This window comes from Mirounga angustirostris, unplaced genomic scaffold, assembly GCF_029215605.1.
Source record: "Mirounga angustirostris isolate CCGP_5_RB_7025 unplaced genomic scaffold, mMirAng1.0.hap1 SCAF_12, whole genome shotgun sequence".
NCBI classification, from domain to species: domain Eukaryota; kingdom Metazoa; phylum Chordata; class Mammalia; order Carnivora; family Phocidae; genus Mirounga; species Mirounga angustirostris.
Window position 1 is genome coordinate 12,648,649 of NW_026991720.1, and position 20,274 is coordinate 12,668,922.

At 37.3% G+C, this 20,274-nt stretch overlaps 1 protein-coding gene across 1 annotated transcript in view; it reads right to left on the reverse strand.

The window, feature by feature from the left end:
* Nucleotides 1-1,926: 1,926 nt before the first annotated feature.
* The window catches only part of TAS2R4 (taste 2 receptor member 4), a 45,552-nt gene continuing 27,204 nt past the window's right edge, over nt 1,927-20,274 (reverse strand). The window contains exons 2-4 of the mRNA XM_064574869.1: nt 4,145-4,389; nt 3,212-3,348; nt 1,927-2,820 (exon numbers count right to left, since the gene is read on the reverse strand). Of these exons, the coding sequence (XP_064430939.1) occupies nt 2,671-2,820; nt 3,212-3,348; nt 4,145-4,389 (532 nt within the window). The 3' untranslated portion in view covers nt 1,927-2,670. The remainder of the gene's footprint in view (nt 2,821-3,211; nt 3,349-4,144; nt 4,390-20,274) is intronic.

Below are 20,274 nucleotides of genomic sequence, written 5' to 3' on the forward strand. Positions count from 1 at the left end.
AAGCATGTAAATGGTAGGCAAGTATGTGTAATAAATATGGTGAGCTTACAAGAGTTAATGCAGGGAACCAATAGAAATGAAGACCTATAATCACACTGAGGGGTAAATAAAAGCCAAATATGTAACATATACACATGAGTTTAGAAGGGATCTTTGAAGTACTATATAAATAAAATTATGTACCCAAGAGGTGATCCCCATCCTCCTGATCTGAAGGTCAGACATGACTGAATCATAAGGTTGGAGACAGGATAGGGAACCAGAGTGCAGAGAAAAGCCATCCTTGGACCAAACAGGGCAAGCATTCCTGTGTTCTCCAATTATGGTACTGAAATCTGTAGCTTGGTATCAGGGATCCATTTAAATGAAAAGTATTTAAAGTACAGAGAAGGTCATGCAACATTAGCCCTAGCCCATGTAAAGAGAAAAAGGAACCAGAAAGAAAATGAGCAGTTGTTGGTCAGCATGTCAGGAGAGGAAGGTGGATGTGATACCTGAAATTCTTAGTAGACTAACTTAAAATGGAGAATAGTGAAAGGAAAAGAAAAAGAAAGAAAGAAAGAGAGAGAGGAAGGAAGGAAGAAGGAAGGAAGGAAGAAAGAAAGGAGGAAGGAAAAAAGAAAAAGAAAGAAACAAAAGAAAAAAGTCAAAAGTCTTTGGAATCAGTCATATACAGGATTGGAGTTTAGGTGAAATTGATAGGATAATTAGAAAAGTATTCACACACTCCAAAAATTAGTGTGATAAACAGTCCTGGCTCAGTTAGATACACAGATGGTGATGAGATGATGATTAGATGATAGATAGATAGATAGATAGATAGATAGATAGATAGATAGATAGATAGATAGATAGATAGATGATAGATGATAGATAGATAGATAGATAATAGATGAAGATAGATAATAGATGGTAGATATATAGATAGATAGATAGATAGATAGATAGATAGATAGATGATAGATGATAGACAGATGATGATGATGATAGATGATAGAAAGATAGATGATAGATAGATGATGATAGATGATAGATAGATAAACAGATAGATAGATGATAGTAGATAAGACAGACAGCTGGATAGATAGACTTACCTTTTCCATTTCAAATTGAGGAATGAGATGAGAAAGATAGAAGGTAACTCATACATAAAAAACCCAAGTCCAGAAGATATTAAGAAGTAAAAAGACCCCAAAATTGAAGAATTTATGACCCAATCAATAAGAAAAGGCTTGTAATTAAAACACCTGACTCAGGCTGGAACAATGACAGTGGAATGGAGAAAGTAAGATCTGTAAGCATGAGGCCAGAAAAGAGAGAACAGGACTCAGGGTAGGTTGTTAGGAAGATCACCCCAGTAAAAAGTTTGCTTGCAACTAGTTCAGTTGGCTGATGACAATACACAACTTGGCATATGGCAAGGATGAAAAGGATTGTTAGCAACCAGGAGTAGCAGGAATTAACTAGGCAACAAAAGGGTGAAAGAGGTGGAAACTGTCAAAATTAGTAACCACTGCTAATTCCTACATTGTTTCTCTGCATACAATGCACTTCCCACATTATCTCTGATCCCCATGAGAGTCTTAAAAAGTAAAATGTTTTGGTTTTGTGAATCTGTAAAAATAGGTGATTTAATCAACTGGATAGCAATTTGAATTTTAAGAAATCCCAATAATTCACAGGAAGGGACAAAACAAAAATGTATTTCACATTTCAGAGACAAATTTCTTGAATGTTCAATATTTTATATGAAAATGGATAGGCTTTAGTTTAAAATCGGTTTAATCTCTCATGGATTAATGAAAAATAGTATGTGGAAAACACATTTTTGGAATAACAAGCGTCTTCTGAGTGTGTTTGTGGATGAAAGTGTGTGCTCATGAGTGCATGCACCATATAGAAGGTGTATTCAGAGGCATGTATAAAAGCTCCAAGGCAAAATCCTCATGAACTCCACCAGTTTGTGCCCCTTTAAGCAAGTATGTGTGATTTTAAATAAAAAGCAGTAAACCAGAAGGAAAATGTATTGGGAAAAATCCCATCCTATCATTTATGAATATGCATTACAGCTTTTGTTCAAAATACAGAAATCATTATTTATTCCAAATATTACAATGACCTTTGGGCGGTCTCAGTAAACCTAAGCAAATCTGAATTCTATAGATCTTTTAAGTAACTAACGGGAACTAACTACAACCACCCATGCACACACACACACACACACAATTTACACAGAAGATACTTGGTCATTAGAAAAATTACTAATCATCTGACCAACTTTTGGCAAATTACTGCTCAGCTATATGGTTACACTTTGCCCAAATAGACTCCTGGTAGTTATTATCCCTCATTTCCACTTGTTTTCTGCATTAAGATAAAGCAGAGAGTATTTTAACAGAAATACCTGAGTTGGTAGAATCCAAAAAGATTCCTGGGTGAATTCCACTTCCTGACCAGCACTCATGTTTTCAATGTTATAAAAAGTCATGAGTTAGGAATAAGCAAAGAAGCAGTTAAAGAGACTAGAGTCATGCCAACACCCAGGAGTCAACGATCTCTTTTGGAACTCCAATCAAGCCTAGATCCTAGGAAAGACTGGAACTGAGATACATAATGTGGTTGCTGTGGATCAGCTCGGAGGTAAAGGTGTCAATGGAGCTCTATATCAGCTTATTTTGTAGACATAATGTTCTTGATCCATGGAATGTAGCTGTGTAGGTCAGTGAAGACAACAGTGTATCCTGTTAGAATACATCCAGTTTCCCAAGACAAAATTCCTCGTAATTCACCGCCACATATGGCTGGTGCAGCTGTGACCACCTGCCAGATAGAGTAGAGGGATCAGAAATTCCTTCCCACCTGAGATTTCCTCAACACCTGAACAAAAATGAAAGCTACTACATTTGCCATGCAAAGGGGTCCAAGATATAAGAATACAGTATGAAAGCTTCTTTCCATTGCACTAATGACCCCTACACCTCCCAGTCATCCCTACACAGATATTTCCAAGCAGTAGCTGGAAGATAGCTTTCCATCCCAAAATCTATTTCTTTCATCTCTATCACAGGGTGGAGAAGAAAGAGTCATCACTCTTCAGCCACCTTACTCTCTGAACTCATAGCCTGACTGAAAAATCCAGTCCCTCGAAGAACGATGAGAGACCCAAAGAGTAGAGACTGAGCTTAGAGGCAAATGAGGTAAGAAGACTTACCTTGCAGGGCTCTTGGCTTCCTAGCATGGGTCCTATACAGAACATGTCTTCAAGGAGTTTTTCACCCAGTAATTTTTTGCAGTTTATATTAGAGCTCAATTGAATCTTGACTCTTTGCAGCTTATGGTTTGAATTTCCTAAGCACAAGAAATAAGGAGACTTTGATTCCTGTTTGCCTTTCCATAAGGCACCCTGCCTCCTCCTCCTTCAGGGCTTCCTCTCAGTAAGAATGAACGACCATGGATCAAACACATCCTCCTGCTCAATTTATCATCTCTGACAGATGATCAGGATCAAGGGGTGGTTGCTGAAAAGACACTCCACATATCAAACAAGATCTGAATCCAAGCTCTGCCATTGCCAAGTTCATGATCTTGAATAACTAATTTCCCTGAGTCTTAGTTTCCTGTCTTATAAGATATAAATTCCAAGGAAACTTATCTACATGATATGTGATGATGACTATATAATATGTATAGGATGCTTCATGCCTGGTACATAAGTAGTGATCGACAAATGGTAGTTACTATCGTTCTTGTAATTGATAACAATATCACTCCTATTAAGTAAAGGGAAAATATGATTCTTATCAATTTGCAAATTAAGATTCAAGAAGTGAAAGAATTTGTTCATAAACCTATAATGAATGTTAGAATCAATACTCAAACATAGACCTCAGATTCTACCCCCTGTGGTGTGTGCCAATGTGATACATTCACGCAACACCTTGATTTAGGATTTGATTCCCAAAGCCCTAATTAAGATCACTTCTACTCTAGAAAGCCAATACTGTTGTTCCATTTCTAGCTTTACACATGTGCTTAGAAATCTGGCACTAGCCCTATAAGTTCCAATTCCTTCCCCTAATTCCTTAGAGATCCTAAAGATGTGAATATATCCAAGAACTAACTCTTCTTTTTGATAGTCACTCACCAATAAAGTCTTTGTTGTCTAACCAAGTGTGAATCAAGCAATCTTTAACTGCATTCTTGAGAGTAGGCAACTGAAAAATTTTGGTGGAGAAGGTAAAAGGTAGAGGCAGCTTTATCAGCATGAGGTCATCTTTAGGAGAGGTAACAGTGAAGTTTGGGTGAATAATGATCCTCTCATAAGGTACAATCTCCCCAGTAAAGCCTCGAAGATTTGTGGAACTGCCATAAAAGATGATCTGAAGATCTCTGAAAAATGAAAAAGAGAAAAAAGATTAATACTCCCAGATCCCAAGGCTAAACACACACACACACACACAATTTCCTTCTATGGTAACCCATTTAGCCTTTTCCTCTCATTTTTATGCACTTAATCCTTTATGTGTAGCTGCCACATGTGGTCATGTGAATGGTGCCTTCAGGAATTAAGCAATGCAATGGCTTAGACTCTACTCTTAGAATAATTCTAGAGAGAAGCTCCAATTCAAGACCTAGAAACAGTAGAAAGAAGGGTGTAAATGGATAGTCAAGGCTTTTATGAGACTAGTAGGTTTTGTTAGGGAGGCTCCTTTGGGAGTTGAGGGGAATAGGAAATGTGAAATTGTACAGAGGAAGTGAGTAACAGCTTTGAGAGTTTAAATATTCTAAAGCTAAGGAGAATCATCTGAATATACTATGCTCTACTCATGTCTATCAAAACTGCTGGATTAACAGGGCTTTCTGGTGGTCCTTTGGGAAAACAATAGTCAAAAATCCTAGATGTTCCATTGAGATCCAGTTGAGATCCACTCACTAACATGGCTCAAGACTCTAAATTCAGAACAGGGCACTCCAGTGAGGCCCCTGAGTCTCCCACTCAGGTATTTCTCCAACCACAAGAGTGAGATAAGTACCACATTGGTACTGAGCACCGATTGTTTTGTTGAGCTCCCAAATGCTAAGATTATATTGTCTCCTAACAACGGTACCATATGCCTCTCAGTCTGTCTTTGTCACCTTGTAGAGAGTTATAAAGTCTAAAGAGATAAAACAGGGTGGCCGCCTTGGGTGGGTCAGTCAGTTAAGCATCTGACTCTTGATTTTGGCTGAGGTCATGATCTCAGGGTTGTGGGATCAAGCCCCGTGTGGGACTCAGTGCAGTCTGCTTGTCCTTTCCCCTTCCCCACCCCCACTCGCACTCATGCTCTCCTTCTCCAAAATAAATAAATACTTAAAAAATTAAAATAAAGGGGCGCCTGGGTGGCTCAGATGGTTAAGCGTCTGCCTTCGGCTCAGGTCATGATCCCGGGGTCCTGGGATCGAGCCCCGCATCGGGCTCCCTGCTCGGCGGGAAGCCTGCTTCTCCCTCTGCCTCTCTCTCTCTCTCTCTGACTCTCATGAATAAATAAATAAAACATTTTTTAAAAATTAAAATAAAAATAAAGAGATAGGACAGGAATGCAGATTGTGCATTGTACAAGCCAATGGGCTGCCATTCACATAGACTATAATGTGAATGGTGCCTTCAGGAATTATCTGGGGTGGTGAAGGGGAAGGGACAAGCAGACTCTGCACTGAGTCCCACACGGGGCTTGATCCCACAACCCTAAGATCATGACCTCAGCCAAAATCAAGAGTCATTTGCTTAACTGACTGACCCACCCAAGGCGGCCACCCTGTCTGATAATTCCTGATAAATTCATCCTTGAGCCAAGCCCAAGGACTGACAAGTTTAAAAGTTCTCATTAGAGCAACATCCTTTAGACAAATTTTGCTTTGGGTCACTTTTACAAGACATTAGACTTTATAAGGACTTTCCTTAGTTTTGCTGTGTTCCTGAGAACTGTCATACTTTGTTACATCTGCTTGCAGTGAAGGATTTTGCTGGGCCCCCAGGTGGGAATGACTGGTCTTTGGCCAAGTTGTTTTTACTGACTGTTGCACTTCTCATTAGATCATCTCAGTCTATTTGGTTCTCTATACCAAACACATGCTCCCTTTGTGTTTAAATTCATATGATATCTCTCCAATTGGCATAATTCCTCCAGAACAATATGAAATTTCAGTGGCCACAGGGAGGAACTTTTGACAAGAGCAAAATTGTTCATTTGACAGATACATTAGAACAGAAAGGGAAGAAACCTTCATGTTAAGATTCTTTCTCTCTTGTCTTTCTAAATTAGAGATCACTTAATGACCCCTATCACTCCATTTCCATACCTTGGGAATTAATGAGAACTGGTGTTTTAATTATACAACTTGATGGAATTGTTAGGCCCCAACTTATTGTTTAAATCAGTTGTAGTAACTCTCTTGTGCATCTGTGTTTGTCAAATTGGCTTTTTCTGTTGCTAAGATTATTCTCCTTTCTTGCTAAAGGGAAGTCATTGGTGCTTACAGTGTTAATTTAATATCTAAAACTGTGCCCTCTAATATTTTCTTTTATCCTTCCTCTATTTCTCTTTTTTCCTTCCCTTAAGAAATTTTGTGATTCAACTTATCATAAAATATGTTTATAAGTAAATACAGAGGTTTATATTGAAAAAAGAGTTCATGATAAATAGATGATTCAGGCAAATTAGAGTGAGTGAACTTCAGCTTAAGGCAACTCTACAGCATGCAAAACTAAACTGTGGTGGAAAAACAAGAGAATAGTGGTTCCCTCTGAGGGATATGGATGGACTATAACTAAGAAGGCCTACGAGAACCTAACCTTACACCTAAAAGAGCTAGAAAAGGAACAGCAAATAAAGCCTAAAGCCAGCAGAAGAAGGGAAATAATAAAGACTAGAGCAGGAAATAAACAACATAGAAACAAGACAGTAGAACAGATCAACAAAACTAGGAGCTGGTTTCAAAGAATTAATAAAATTGATAAACCCCTACCAAACTTATCAAAAAGAAAAGAGAAAGGACCCACATAAATAAAATCATGAATGAGAGGAGAGATCACAACCAACACCACAGAAATACAAGCAATTCTAAGAGAATACTATGAAAAAGTATATGCCAACAAACTGGGCAATCTGGAAGAAATGGGTAAGTTCCTAGAAACATACAAACTACCAAAACTGAAACAGGAAGAAATAGAAAATTTGAACAGACTTATAACCAGCAAAGAAATTGAATCAGTAACCAAAACAGATGGCTTCCCAGGGGAATTCTACCAGACATTTAAAGAAGAGTTAATACCAGGGCGCCTGGGTGGCTCTGTCAGTTAAGCAACTGACTCTTGATTTTGGCTCAGGTTATGATCACAGGGTCTTGAGACTGAGCCCTACATCAGGCTCTGTGTTCAATGCAGAGTCTGCTTGAGAGTCTCTCTCTCCTTCTGCCCCCCCCCTCCACTCACATGCTCTTTCTTTCTAAAATAAATAAAAATAGGGCACCTGGGTGGCTCAGTTGGTTAAGCGACTGCCTTCAGCTCAGGTCATGATCCTGGAGTCCCTGGATCGAGTCCCGCATCGGGCTCCCTACTCGGCAGGGAGTCTGCTTCTCCCTCTGACCCTCTTCCCTCTCGTGCTCTCTGTCTCTCATTCTCTCTCTCAAATAAATAAATAAAAATCTTTAAAATAAAATAAAATAAATAAAAATAAAGATAATAAAGAAGAATATCTATTTTCTAAACTGTTCTAAAAAATAGAAATGGAAGGAAAACTTCCAAACTCATTCTACAAAGCCAGCATTACCTTGATTCCAAAACAAGACAAAGACCCCACTAAAAAGGAGAATTACAGGCCAATATCCCTGATGAACATGGATGCAAAAATTCTCAACAAGATACTAGCAAATCCAATCCAACAGTACATTAAAAGAATTACTCACCACAATCAAGTAGGATTTATTCCTGGGCTGCAAGGGTGGTTTAAGATTCCCAAATCAATCAATGTGATACACAATATTAATAAAAGAATGGATAAGAACATTTTGATCCTCTCAAGAGATGCAGAAAAAGCATTTGACAAAATACAGATCCATTCTTGATAAAAACCCTCAAGAAAGTAGGTATAGAAGGAACATTCTTCAACATCATAAAGGCCATATGTGAAAGAACCACAGCTAATACCATGCTCAATGGGGAAAAAACTGAGAGCTTTTCCTCTACAGTCAGAAACAAGACAGGAATGTCCACTCTCATCACTGTTATTTAACATAGTACTGGAAGTCCCAACCACAGCAATCAGACAATAAAAAGAAATAAAAGGCATCCAAATTGGCAAGGAAGAAGTCAAACTTTCACTATTTGCAGATGACATGATGCTCTATATAGAAAACCTGAAAGACTCCACCAGAAAATTACTAGAACTGATACACGAATTCAGCAAAGTCACAGGCTATAAAATCACCATACAGAAATCTGTTGCATTTCTATACACCAATAATGAAGCAGCAGAAAGAGAAATCAAGGAATCAATCCCATTTACAATTGCACCAAAAACCATAGGATACCTAAGAATAAATTTAACCAAAGAGGTAAAAGATCTGTATCTGAAAACTTGAGAATGCTTATGAAAGAAATTGAAGAGGAAACAAAAAAATGGAAAGACATTCCATGCTCAAGGATTGGAAGAACAAATATTGGTAAAATATCTATATTACCCAAAGCAATCTACACATCTAATGTAATCCCTATCAAAATATCACCAGCATTTTTCACAGAGCTAAAACAAACAATCCTAAAATTTATATAGAACCACAAAAGACCCTGAATAGCCAAAGCAGTCCTGAAAAAGGAAAGAAAAGCTGGAGGTATCACAATTCTGGACTTCAGGCTGTATTACAAAGCTGTAGTCATCAAGACAGTATAGTAATGGCACAAAAACAGACACATAAATCAATGGAACAGAATAGAGAGCCCAGAAATGGACCCACAACTATAAGGTCAACTAACCTTTGACAAAACAGGAAATATCCAATGGAAAAAAGACAGTCTCTTCAATAAATGGTATTAGGAAAACTGGACAGCCACATGCAGAAGAATGAAACTGGACCCCTTTCTTACACCATGCACAAGAATAAATTCAAAACAGATGAAAGACCTAAATGTGAGTCAGGAAACCACCAAAATCCTAGAGGAGAACACAGGCAACAATATCTTTGAGCTCGGCCACAGCAACTTCTTGCTAGACACACCACCAGAGGCAAAGAAAACAAAAGCAAAAATGAACTATTGCGACTTCATCAAGATAAAAAGCATCAGCACAGCAAAGGAAACAATCAATAAAACTAAAAGGCAACCTACAGAATGGGAGAAGATATTTGCAAATGACATATCTGATAAAGGGCTAGTATCCAAAATCTATGAAGAACTTATCAAACTCAACACCCAAAAAATAAAGTTAAGAATTGGGCAGAAGACATGAACAGACATTTTTCCAAAGAAGACATCCAGATGGCCAACAGATGCATGAAAAGATGCTCAACATCAGTCAGCATCAGAGAAATGCAAGTCAAGACCGTGATGAGATATCATCTCACACCTGTCAGAATGGCTAAAATTAACAACACAGGAAACAACAGATGTTGGTAAGGAGGCAGAGAAAGGGGAACCCTCATACACTGTTGGGAATGCAAACTGGTGCAGCCACTCTGAAAACAGTATGGATGTTCCTCAAAAAATTAAAAATAGAACTAACCTATGATCCAGCAATTGTACTACTAGGGATTTGCCCAAAAGAAACAAATATACCAATTCAAAGGGCTACATATACCCCAATGTTTATAGCAGCATTATCTGTAATAGCCAAACTATGGAAGCAGCCCAAGTATCCATTGACTGATGAATGGATAAAGCAGAGGTGGTGTATATATATGCAATGGAATATTACTCAGCCAACAAAAACAATGAAATCTTGCCATTTGCAATAACATACATGGAGCTAGACAGCATTATGCTAAGTGAAACAAGTCAGTCAGAGAAAGACAAATACCATATGATTTCACTCATGTGGAATTTAAGAAACAAAACAGATGAATATAGGGAAGGGGGAAAAAAGAGAGAGGGAAGCAAACCAGAAGAGACTCTTAACTATAGAGAACAAAGTGAGGGCTGATGGAGGGAGGTGGGCAGGGGATGGGCTAAATAAATGGGTGATGCGTATAAAGGAGGGCACTTGTGATGAGCACTGACTGCTATATTTAAGTGATGAATCACTAAATTCTACACCTGAAACCAATTTTACCATATATGTTAACTAACTAAAAATTAAATAAAAACTTGAAATAAAAAAGGGCATTCAAATATTGTTTAACTTTAGACTCTGTTACATTAAATCTCCATATTAAAATTTATAAAGCAATGGCTAAAAGAATAGAAATTGTGTATATTTGGGCACCTGGGTGGCTCAGTTGGTTAAGCGACTGCCTTTGGCTTAGGTCATGATCCTGGAGTCCCGGGATCGAGTCCCGCATCGGGCTCCCTGCTCGGCAGGGAGTCTGCTTCTCCCTCTGACCCTCCCCCCTCTCATGTGCTCTCTCTCTCTCATTCACTCTCTCAAATAAATAAATAAAATCTTTAAAAAAAAAAGAAATTGTGTATATTCCACAAAAATGAAAGAATTAAAAGGTATCTAAAATATTAATCAAATAATAGAGCAAAAGCATTTTTAGACAAATATAAAAGAGTAGAAATTCAAAATAGGTAGAAACAAGTCTGAGTATAGCAATAATCAATATAAACACAATGGCCTAAACTCTCCAGTTAAAAGACAGAAATTGTAAATTGCATTTTTTAAATCCTACTATATGTAAATTAATAGACATATTTAAATGAAAAAGATACAGAAAGGTAGAAAAGATGTAAAATGATATACCAGGACAATGCCAACCAACCAAAAAAAAAAAAAAAACACAGGATTGGCATATTAATATCTGAAAAATAGGCTTTAAGACAAAAAATAGTACCTATATGAGAGAAAGTAATGACAATCACAATTTTGATTTATCGGGAATGCACAAAGCACCTACATTTATAAATGTACATGAACTTATATATACTTAATAAAATGGCCTAAAAATATTTTTAAAAAACAAAAAGTAATAAAATATATAGGACTATTTTGATCAATCCAAATACAGAAGAATATTTCAATGCAAATTTCTAAATTATTGATATTAAGCAAAAAAAAAGAATAGTAAGGATACCAAAGACTTGAACTACACAATTCAAGTTTGATATATAGAGAAACTTCTATCCTAAAATTAGAGAGTGTACATTCTTTCAAACACACAAGGAGTTATAAAAATTGACTTTATACTGGTCCAAAAAGCAAGTCTCAATTCTTTTAGAAGAATCAATAACACTCTCTGCCCACAAAACAATTAAACTAGAACTCAAAGATTTTCTTTTAATTTGGAAAGTTAGCCCCCAAAACTTACCGCTCCAAATTCTAAACTTAGGAATGAAAGATTTAATCATATGGAAATTCTTAAAAATTATTTAGAATTAAAATAATAATGAAAATGGCCCTTTTCAGGGGCATCTGGGTGGCTCAGTCATTAAGCGTCTGCCTTCAGCTCAGGTTGTGATCCAAGGGTCCTGGGATCGAGCCCCACACTGGGCTCCCCGCTCAGCTGGAAGCTCCCACTCCCCCTACTTGTGTTCCTGCTCTCGCTCTCTCTCTCTGTGTGTCAAATAAATAAAAAAACTTTTAAAAACAAAACAAAAAAAAAGTGGCCCTTTTCAAAGATGGTTAATAGAAAATCCACAGGAACATATACATAAATTACTAGAAATAGTAAGAGAATATAACAAAACAACATGCCATTAGATATATTTATGAATACAACTGCATTTCCATCATTGCTAATAGACTGAAAATATAATTTTCTGAAAGTACATCAATTAAAAATATAATAGAAAAATATAAAGCGCTTTAAGAATAAATTTAATAAGATATGTACAAGACATGTATGCATATAATATAAAACTTGAAATCCATCAAAGGGAGAACGAAATAAGTAGAGAGATATGCCAGATCCATGGCTAGGAATAATCATTATCAGAAAAATATTAATTCTTCCCAATGGATACAAGAGTCAAAGCAATTCCAAATAAATCCCAACAGAGTTTTTTATAGAACTTGACAAGTTGATTTTAAAATTTATTTTAAAAAATACCTAAGTGTTCCTGATAGAGAAAAACATGGCTGGCCTACCCTATCAGACATCACAAATTATAATAAAGTCATAATTATTTTTTTAAATTTTATTTTATTATGCTATGCTAATCACCATACATTACATCATTAGTTTTTGATATAGTGTTCCATGATTCATTGTTTGCATATAACACCCAGTGTTCCATTCAGTACATGCCCTCTTTAATACCCATCACCATCCCCCTCCCCCCTCCCCCCTCCCCTCTAGAACCCTCAGTTTGTTTCTCAGAGTCCATAGTCTCCCATGGTTCATCTCCCCCTCCGATTTCTCCCCCTTCACTTTTCCCTTCCTACTATCTTCTTTTTTTAAAAACATATAATGTATTGTTTCAGAGGTACAAGTCTGTGATTCATCAGTCTTACAAAATTCACAGCGCTCACCGTAGCACATCCCTTCCCCGATGTCTATCACCCAGCCACCCCATCCCTCCCACCCTCCACCACTCCAGCAACCCTGTTTGTTTCCTGAGATTAAGAATTCCTCGTATCAGTGAGATCATATGATACATGTCTTTCTCTGGTTGACTTATTTCACTTAGCATAATACCCTCTAGTTCCATCCACGTCGTTGCAAATGGCAAGATTTTGGGGTTTTTGATGGCTGCATAATATTCCTGTGTGTGTGTGTGTGTATACACACATACCACATCTTCTTTATCCATTCATCTGTTAATGGACATCTTGGCTTTTTCCATAGTTTGGCTATTGTGGACATTGCTGCTATAAACATTGGGGTGCGCATACCACTTCAGATCACTAACTTGTATCTTTGGGGCAAATACCCAGTAGTACAATTTTGGGCCATATGGTAGCTCTATTTTCAACTTTTTGAGGAACCTCCATACTGTTTTCCAGAGTGGCTGCACCAGCTTGCATTCCCACCAACAGTGTAGGAGGGTTCCCCTTTCTCCGCATCCCCGCCAACATCTGTCGTTTCCTGACTTGTTAATTTTAGGCAGTCTGACTGGTCTGAGGTGATATCTGAGGTTTTGACTTGGATTTCCCTGATGCCAAGTGATGTTGAGCACTTTTTCATGTGCCCGTTGACAATTTGGATGTCTTCTTTACAGAAATGTCTGTTCATGTCTTCTGCCCATTTCTTGATTGGATTCTTTGTTCTTTGGGTGTTGAGTTTGATGAGTTCTTTATAGATTTGGGGTACTGGCCCTTTATCTGATATGTCATTTGCAAATATCTTCTCCCATTCTGTCGGTTGTCTTTTGGTTTTGTTGACTGTTTCCTTTGCTTTGCAAAAGCTTTTTATCTTGATGAAGTCTCAATAGTTCATTTTTGCCTTTGTTTCCCTTGCCTTTGACGATGTTTCTAGGAAGAAGTTGCTGCAGCCAAGGTCAAAGAGGTTGCTGCCTGCGTTCACCTTTAGGATTTTGAGGGACTCCTGTCTCACATTGAGGTCTTTCAACCATTTTGAGTCTATTTACCAGAAATAAAGATTGATAATTTAAGTGTTAAGTTGAATTATACTCAAGTTAAGAGCTTTTATCAAAATACACTGTAAAGAGAAGATCAAGCCACAAACTGGAAAAAGATATTTTCAACATATGTAATTGACAAAAGAGTAATAACTAGAACATTTATAGAAATCCTACAAAGCAATTTTTTAAAAATTCACAAAATGTTCAAAAACATGAAAGAGAATTTCCCAGAAGAAACATTATTAGCAGAAGGAGGAGGGTGGAGAAGGAGAAAAAATTATTCCAATCATCACTACTAATAAAGATAACAAAATTAAGAGCATAGCAAGAAATTTGACACATCAGCAAAATAGTAAAAATGTTTGACAATACCCAATGTGGGAAAATGCTTATAAATTGCTGGAAGATGTGCAAAAGTGAACATTTGCATCCTCTATTATCCAGCAATTCCACTCCTAATTATATACTCTAGAGTTATATACCAAGAGATATGGTTGCAGGTACACATCAATATGTATATAAACCAACACATGTATTTAGGGAGTCTTGGAGCCTTGGAACAGAGTGGACAGATCCCCATCACTTACGGTAAGAAGCAGTGTGCTGCAGTCAAGACCCACTGAGGGGCAATCAAAGTCCCCACACAGGACTGATAACTGGAATTCAGGTAAAATAAGTAGAAAAGATTATTTAACCCTTCCATGTCTTCACTAACATATGAAACAACACCTGGAACAAAGAGAGAAGAGAATCAAGGGATATAACCTAGCTGACTAAAGAGAACTCAGGTTGCTTATGGAGATTTCAGGATGCCAATATCAGATAACATCAATATTTACCACTCATTAATCACTTAGCCCCTAACTCCATGGTACTAGAGAACCATACTGTACAAACACTGTACTAAACACTTGATGTGCTTTTTAAAATTTTTTATTCTTAAAAGAAAAAAAAACTATGGTGTGGAAAAATTTTATATTTTACAGATTAAGAATTTATTGGAGAGGGGCGCCTAGGTGGCTCAGTTATTAAACGTCTGCCTTCGGCTCAGGTCATGGTCCCAGGGCCCTGGGATCAAGCCCCGCATTGGGCTCCCTGCTCCGTGGGAAGGCTGCTTCTCCCTCTCCCACTCCCTCTGCTTGTGTTCCCTCTCTCCCTATATCTCTCTCTGTCAAATAAGTAAAAAAAAAAAAAAAAATCTTTTTTTAAAAAAAAGAATTTATTGGAGAGACTGTCTTTTCCACATTGTATATTCTAGTCTCCCTTGTCATAGATGAATTGACCATATAATTGTGGGTTTATTTGTGGGTTCTCTATTCTGTTCCATCGATCTGTGTGTTTGTTTTTGTGCCAGTACCGTACTGTTTTGATGACTACAGCTTTGTAGTGTATCTTGAAACCCAGAATTGTGATGCCTCCAGCTTTGTTTTTCTTTCTCGAGATAGACAATACAATGGAATATTATGCAGCCATAATAAAGGATTTGATAGTGCCATTTGCAACAATATGGATGGACCTAGAGGATATTATACTAAGTGAAATAAGTCAGACTGAGAAAGACAAATACCATATGATTTCAATCATATGTAAAATCTAAAAAAAAAAAATGAATAAACAAACAAAAAGCAAAAACAGACCAAAAATAGAACAACCTGATGGTTACCAGAAGGCAAGGGGATTAGGGAATGGAAAAAATGGATGAAGGGGAGTGGGAGATATAGGCTTCCAGTCATGGAAGTCAGTAATATTCTAATAGCACTGTATGGTGACAGATGGTAGCTACACTTATAGCAAACATAGTATAATACATAAACTTAGCGAATCTCTACATTGTACACCTGATATTAATGTAACACTGTGTGTCAACTGTACTCAAATTTTTTTTTAAATTTTAAATAATTTAACATTAGGACACTTGAGGCCATACAACTAGTGAATGATGATTGGTTCAAGGATTCAGGGTCCTGGGATTGAGCCCCACATTGGGCTCCCTGCTCAGCGGGAAGCCTGCTTCTCCCTCTCCCACTCCCCCTGCTTGTGTTCCTGCTCTCACTATCTCTCTCTCTCTCTGTCAAATAAATAAATAAAATATTTTTTTAAAAAAAGGATTCAGACTTCAGTCCATCTGATTCCAAATCCCATTTTTGCACTTCTCTTCTACAGGACTCCCTGCTTCTCCTCACCCTTTTTGCTGCTTTCCAGAGTGGCTTAGCTCATTTCTAATCTTCCAAAGACCTAAGGATTCTTGGCTCTATCCACAGTCAAGCAATGCAGTCTTTCCTACCACTCCCTGACTTTTCCTACTAGTCAAATGCAGGTATGTTCTGAAACTAGTCATCACGACTCCAGCAGAAAAAAAGTTAATTACTTAAAATTGAAACTTTAATTCTGGCCTAAGAATATAGGGAAAGATACTTTGTACAGATACTTAAATATAGTACACTACTTATCCTCTGGAAAAAGGTGTCTCAATTTGAATTCTGGCTGTATCCTTATTAGCAGTATGAACTTGAACAAATTATATAAATCTCTATATCTTAATTTCCTTACTTGTACACTGAGATCATAACAACTTCTTTCCTAGGGTTGTTGTGAGAATTACATGTGTTAATATATGTAAATTGCTTGGAAGAATGTTTGGTCTGTAATGGGTGTTCAGTAAATGCTATTTCTTACTAATGCAGTTTGAAGTACATTTTTATTTTGAGAAAGTGCAAAACAATGCTCAGAAAGAGACACAGAAAAGCCTTTTCATGACCCCCAAAAGGATCAACATCAGTTATTAACTAATATCTCCTTTCTTTACATTATTGCTATTTCTTTACCTGTGACATCTCTATTTTAATCCTCCACCTCCTAAATAAAACTTTTGAGATACCCTGTTCTGAACTGATCCCATTTCTCTAACTCCATCTTCAGAATTATCCAGCACAAGCTCAAACCCTGTAAGACACCCTTCCCAACTCCCCCTTACTGGGGCACTTCCAAGGTTCTCTGGAGTATGTTCTCCCCACTGCATAAAGCAAAAAACCCTCACTGTTTTCATTATTGCTATGTTCTTGGTGGCATTTGGATGGTGGGTTCAAAAAAGCAGATTAAATCCTGCTTTCTGGGGTGCCTGTGTGGCTCAGTCAGTTAAGCATCTGCCTTTGGCTCAGGTCATGATTCCAGGGTCCTAGGATCCAACTCCACATCAGGCTCACTGCTCAGCAGGGAGTCTGCTTCTCCCTCTCCACTGCCCCTCCCCCCCCCCGCTCTCACTCTCCCTTTCTCTGTCTCTCTCAAATAAATAAATAAGATCTTTTAAAAAATACAAATAGCAAAAATGAACTTTTGGGACTTCATCAAGATAAAAAGTTTCTGCACAGCAAAGGAGATAGTCAACAAAACTAAGAGGCAACCCATGGAATGGGAGAAGATATTTTCAAATGACATTACAGATAAAGGGCTGGCATCCGAGATCTATAAAGAACTTCTCAAACTCAACACCCAAAACACAAATAATCCAGTCAAGAAATGGGCAGAAGACATGAACAGACACTTCTCCAAAGAAGACATACAAATGGCTAACAGACACATGAGAAAATGTTCATCATCATTAGCCATCAGGGAAATTCAAATCAAAACCACAATGAGATACCAGTTAGAATGGCAAAAATTAAAAAGGTAGGAAACAACAAATGTTGGCAAGGATATGGAGAAAGGGGAACCCTCTTACACTGTTGGTGGGAATGCAAGCTGGTACAGCCACTCTGGAAAACAGTATGGAGTTTCCTCAAAAAGTTAAAAATAAAGCTACCCTATGACCCAGCAATTGCACTACTAGGTATTTACCCCAAAGATAGAGATGTAGTGAAAAGAAGGGGCACATGCACCCCAAAATGTTCACAGCAGCAATGTCCACAATAGCCAAACTGTGGAAGGAACTGAGATGCCCTTCAACAGATGAATGGATAAAGAAGATGTGGTACATATATACAATGGAATATTACTCAGCCATCAGAAAGGATGAATACCCACCATTTGCATCGACATGGATAGAACTGGAGGGAATTATGCTAAGTGAAATAAGTCAAGCAGAGAAAGACAATTATCATATGGTTTCATCATATGTGGAATATAAGGAATAGCACGGAGGACACCAAAGGGGAAGGGAGGGAAAACTGAAGGGGAAGAAATCAGAGGAGACAAACCATGAGAGACTCTGGACTCCGAGAAACAAACTGAGGGTTGCAGAAGGGAAGAGGGTGGGGGATGTGGTGACTGGGGGATGGGTATTAAGGAGGGCACATGTTGTGATGAGCACTGGGTGTTTTACACAACTAATGAATCACTGAACACTACATCAAAAACTAATGATGTACTATGTGGTGGCTAACTAAACATAATAAAAAAGAAAAGAAAATCTTAAAAAAAAAATAAAAAGACAAAAATAAATAAAAATTAGGATTCACAAAAAATAAAATAAAATAAAAAATAAAACTGCAACCTACATATATATAAATGTATATATTTATGTATGTGTATATATTATGTATTTATATATAAATGATATATATATATATCCTACTTTCTCCAATTTAGGAAAGGAGGCAGGAAAATATTTTTTTTAAGTTTTTATTTTAATTCCAGTTAGTTAACATACACTGTTCTATTAGTTTCAGGTGTACAATATAGTGATTCAACACTTCCATACATCACCTAGTGCTCATCACAAGAGCTCTCCTTAATCCCCATCACCTACTTCACCCATTCCCCCACCCATCTTCCCTCTGGTAACCATCAGTTTGTTCTCTTTAGTTAGGAGTCTGTTTCTTGGTTTTCCACTCTCTCTCTCTTTTTTTCCCTTTGCTTATTTGTTTTGTTTCTTAAATTCCACATATGAGTGAAATATGGTCTTTGTCTTTCTCTGACTGACCTATTTCATTTGGCATAATACTGTCTAGCTCCATCCAAGTCATTGCAAATGGCAAGATTTCATTCTTTTTGATGGCTGAGTCATATTCCATTGTGTATAAATACACCACCTCTTCTTTATCCATTCATCAGTCAATGGACACTTGGGCTGCTTCCATAGTTTGGCTATTACAGATAATGCTGCTATAAATATTAGGGTGCATGTATCCCTTTGAATTAGTATATTTGTATTCTTTGGGTAAATACCTAGTAGTACAATTGCTGGATCATAGGGTAGTTCTGTTTTTAACTTCTTGAGGAACTTCCGTGATGTTTTCCACAGTGGCTGCACCAGTTTGCATTTCCACAAAAAGTGCAAGAGGGCTGCTTTTTCTCCACATCCTCACCAACACCCACATCCTCACCAACACTTGTTGTTTCTTATGTTTTTGATTTTGGCTATTCTGACAGGTATGAGGTGATGTTATATTGTAATTTTGATATGCATTTCCCTGATAAGTGATGTTGAGCATGTTCTCATGTGTCTATTGGCCATCTGTATGTCTTCTTTGGAAAAATGTTCATGTCTTCTACCCACTTTTAATTGGATTATTCATTTTTGGGGTGTTGAGTTTTATAAGTTCTTTATATATTTTGGATACTAACCCATTATCAGATATATCATCTGCAAATATCTTCTCCCATTCCATAGGTTGCCTTTTAGTTTTGTTGATTGTTTCCTTTGCTGTGCAGAAGCCTTTTATTTTGATGTACTCCCAATAGTTTTTGTTTCCTTTTTGTTTCCCTTGCCTCAGGAGACATATCTAGAAAGAAGTTGCTACGGCCGATGTCAAAGAGGTTACTGCCTGTGTTCTCCTCTAGGATTTTTATGGTTTCAGGTCTCACATATAGGTCTTTAATCCATTTTGAATTTATTCTTGTGCATGGTGTAAGAAAGTGGTCCAGTTTCATTCTTCTGCATGTGGCTGTCCAATTTTCCCAAACCATTTGTTAAAGAGACTTGTCTTTTTCCCATTAGACATTCTTTCCTGCTTTGTCAAAAATTAATTCACCATATAGGTGTGAGTTCATTTCTGGGTTGCTATTCTGTTCCATTGATCTATGTCTATTCTTGCACCAGTACCATACTGTTTTGAATACTATAGCTTTGTAATACTACTCAAAGTCTGGAATTGTGATGCCTTCAGCTTTGTTTTTTTGTGTTTGTTTGTTTTTCTTTTCCTTTTCTTTTCTTTTTTTCCCCCCAAGGCTGCTTTGGCTATTTGGATTCTTTGATCTACTTTTGTGAAAAATGCTGTTGGTATTTTGATAGGGATTGCATTAAAAGTGTAGATTGCCTTGGGTAGTACAGACATTTTAACAATATTTGTTCTTCCAAACCTTGAGCATGGAATATCTTTCCATTTCTTTGTGTCCTCTTCAATTTCTTTCATAAGTGTCCTATAGTTTTCAGAGTACAGGTCTTTCATCTCTTTGGTTAGTTTTATCCTAGGTATCTTATGGTTTTTGGTGCAATTGTAAATGGGATTGATTCCTTGATTTCTCTTTCTGCTGCTTCATTATTGGTGTATAGAAATGCAACAGATTTCTGTATGGTGATTTTATAGCCTGTGACTTTGCTGAATTCGTGTATCAGTTCTAGTAAT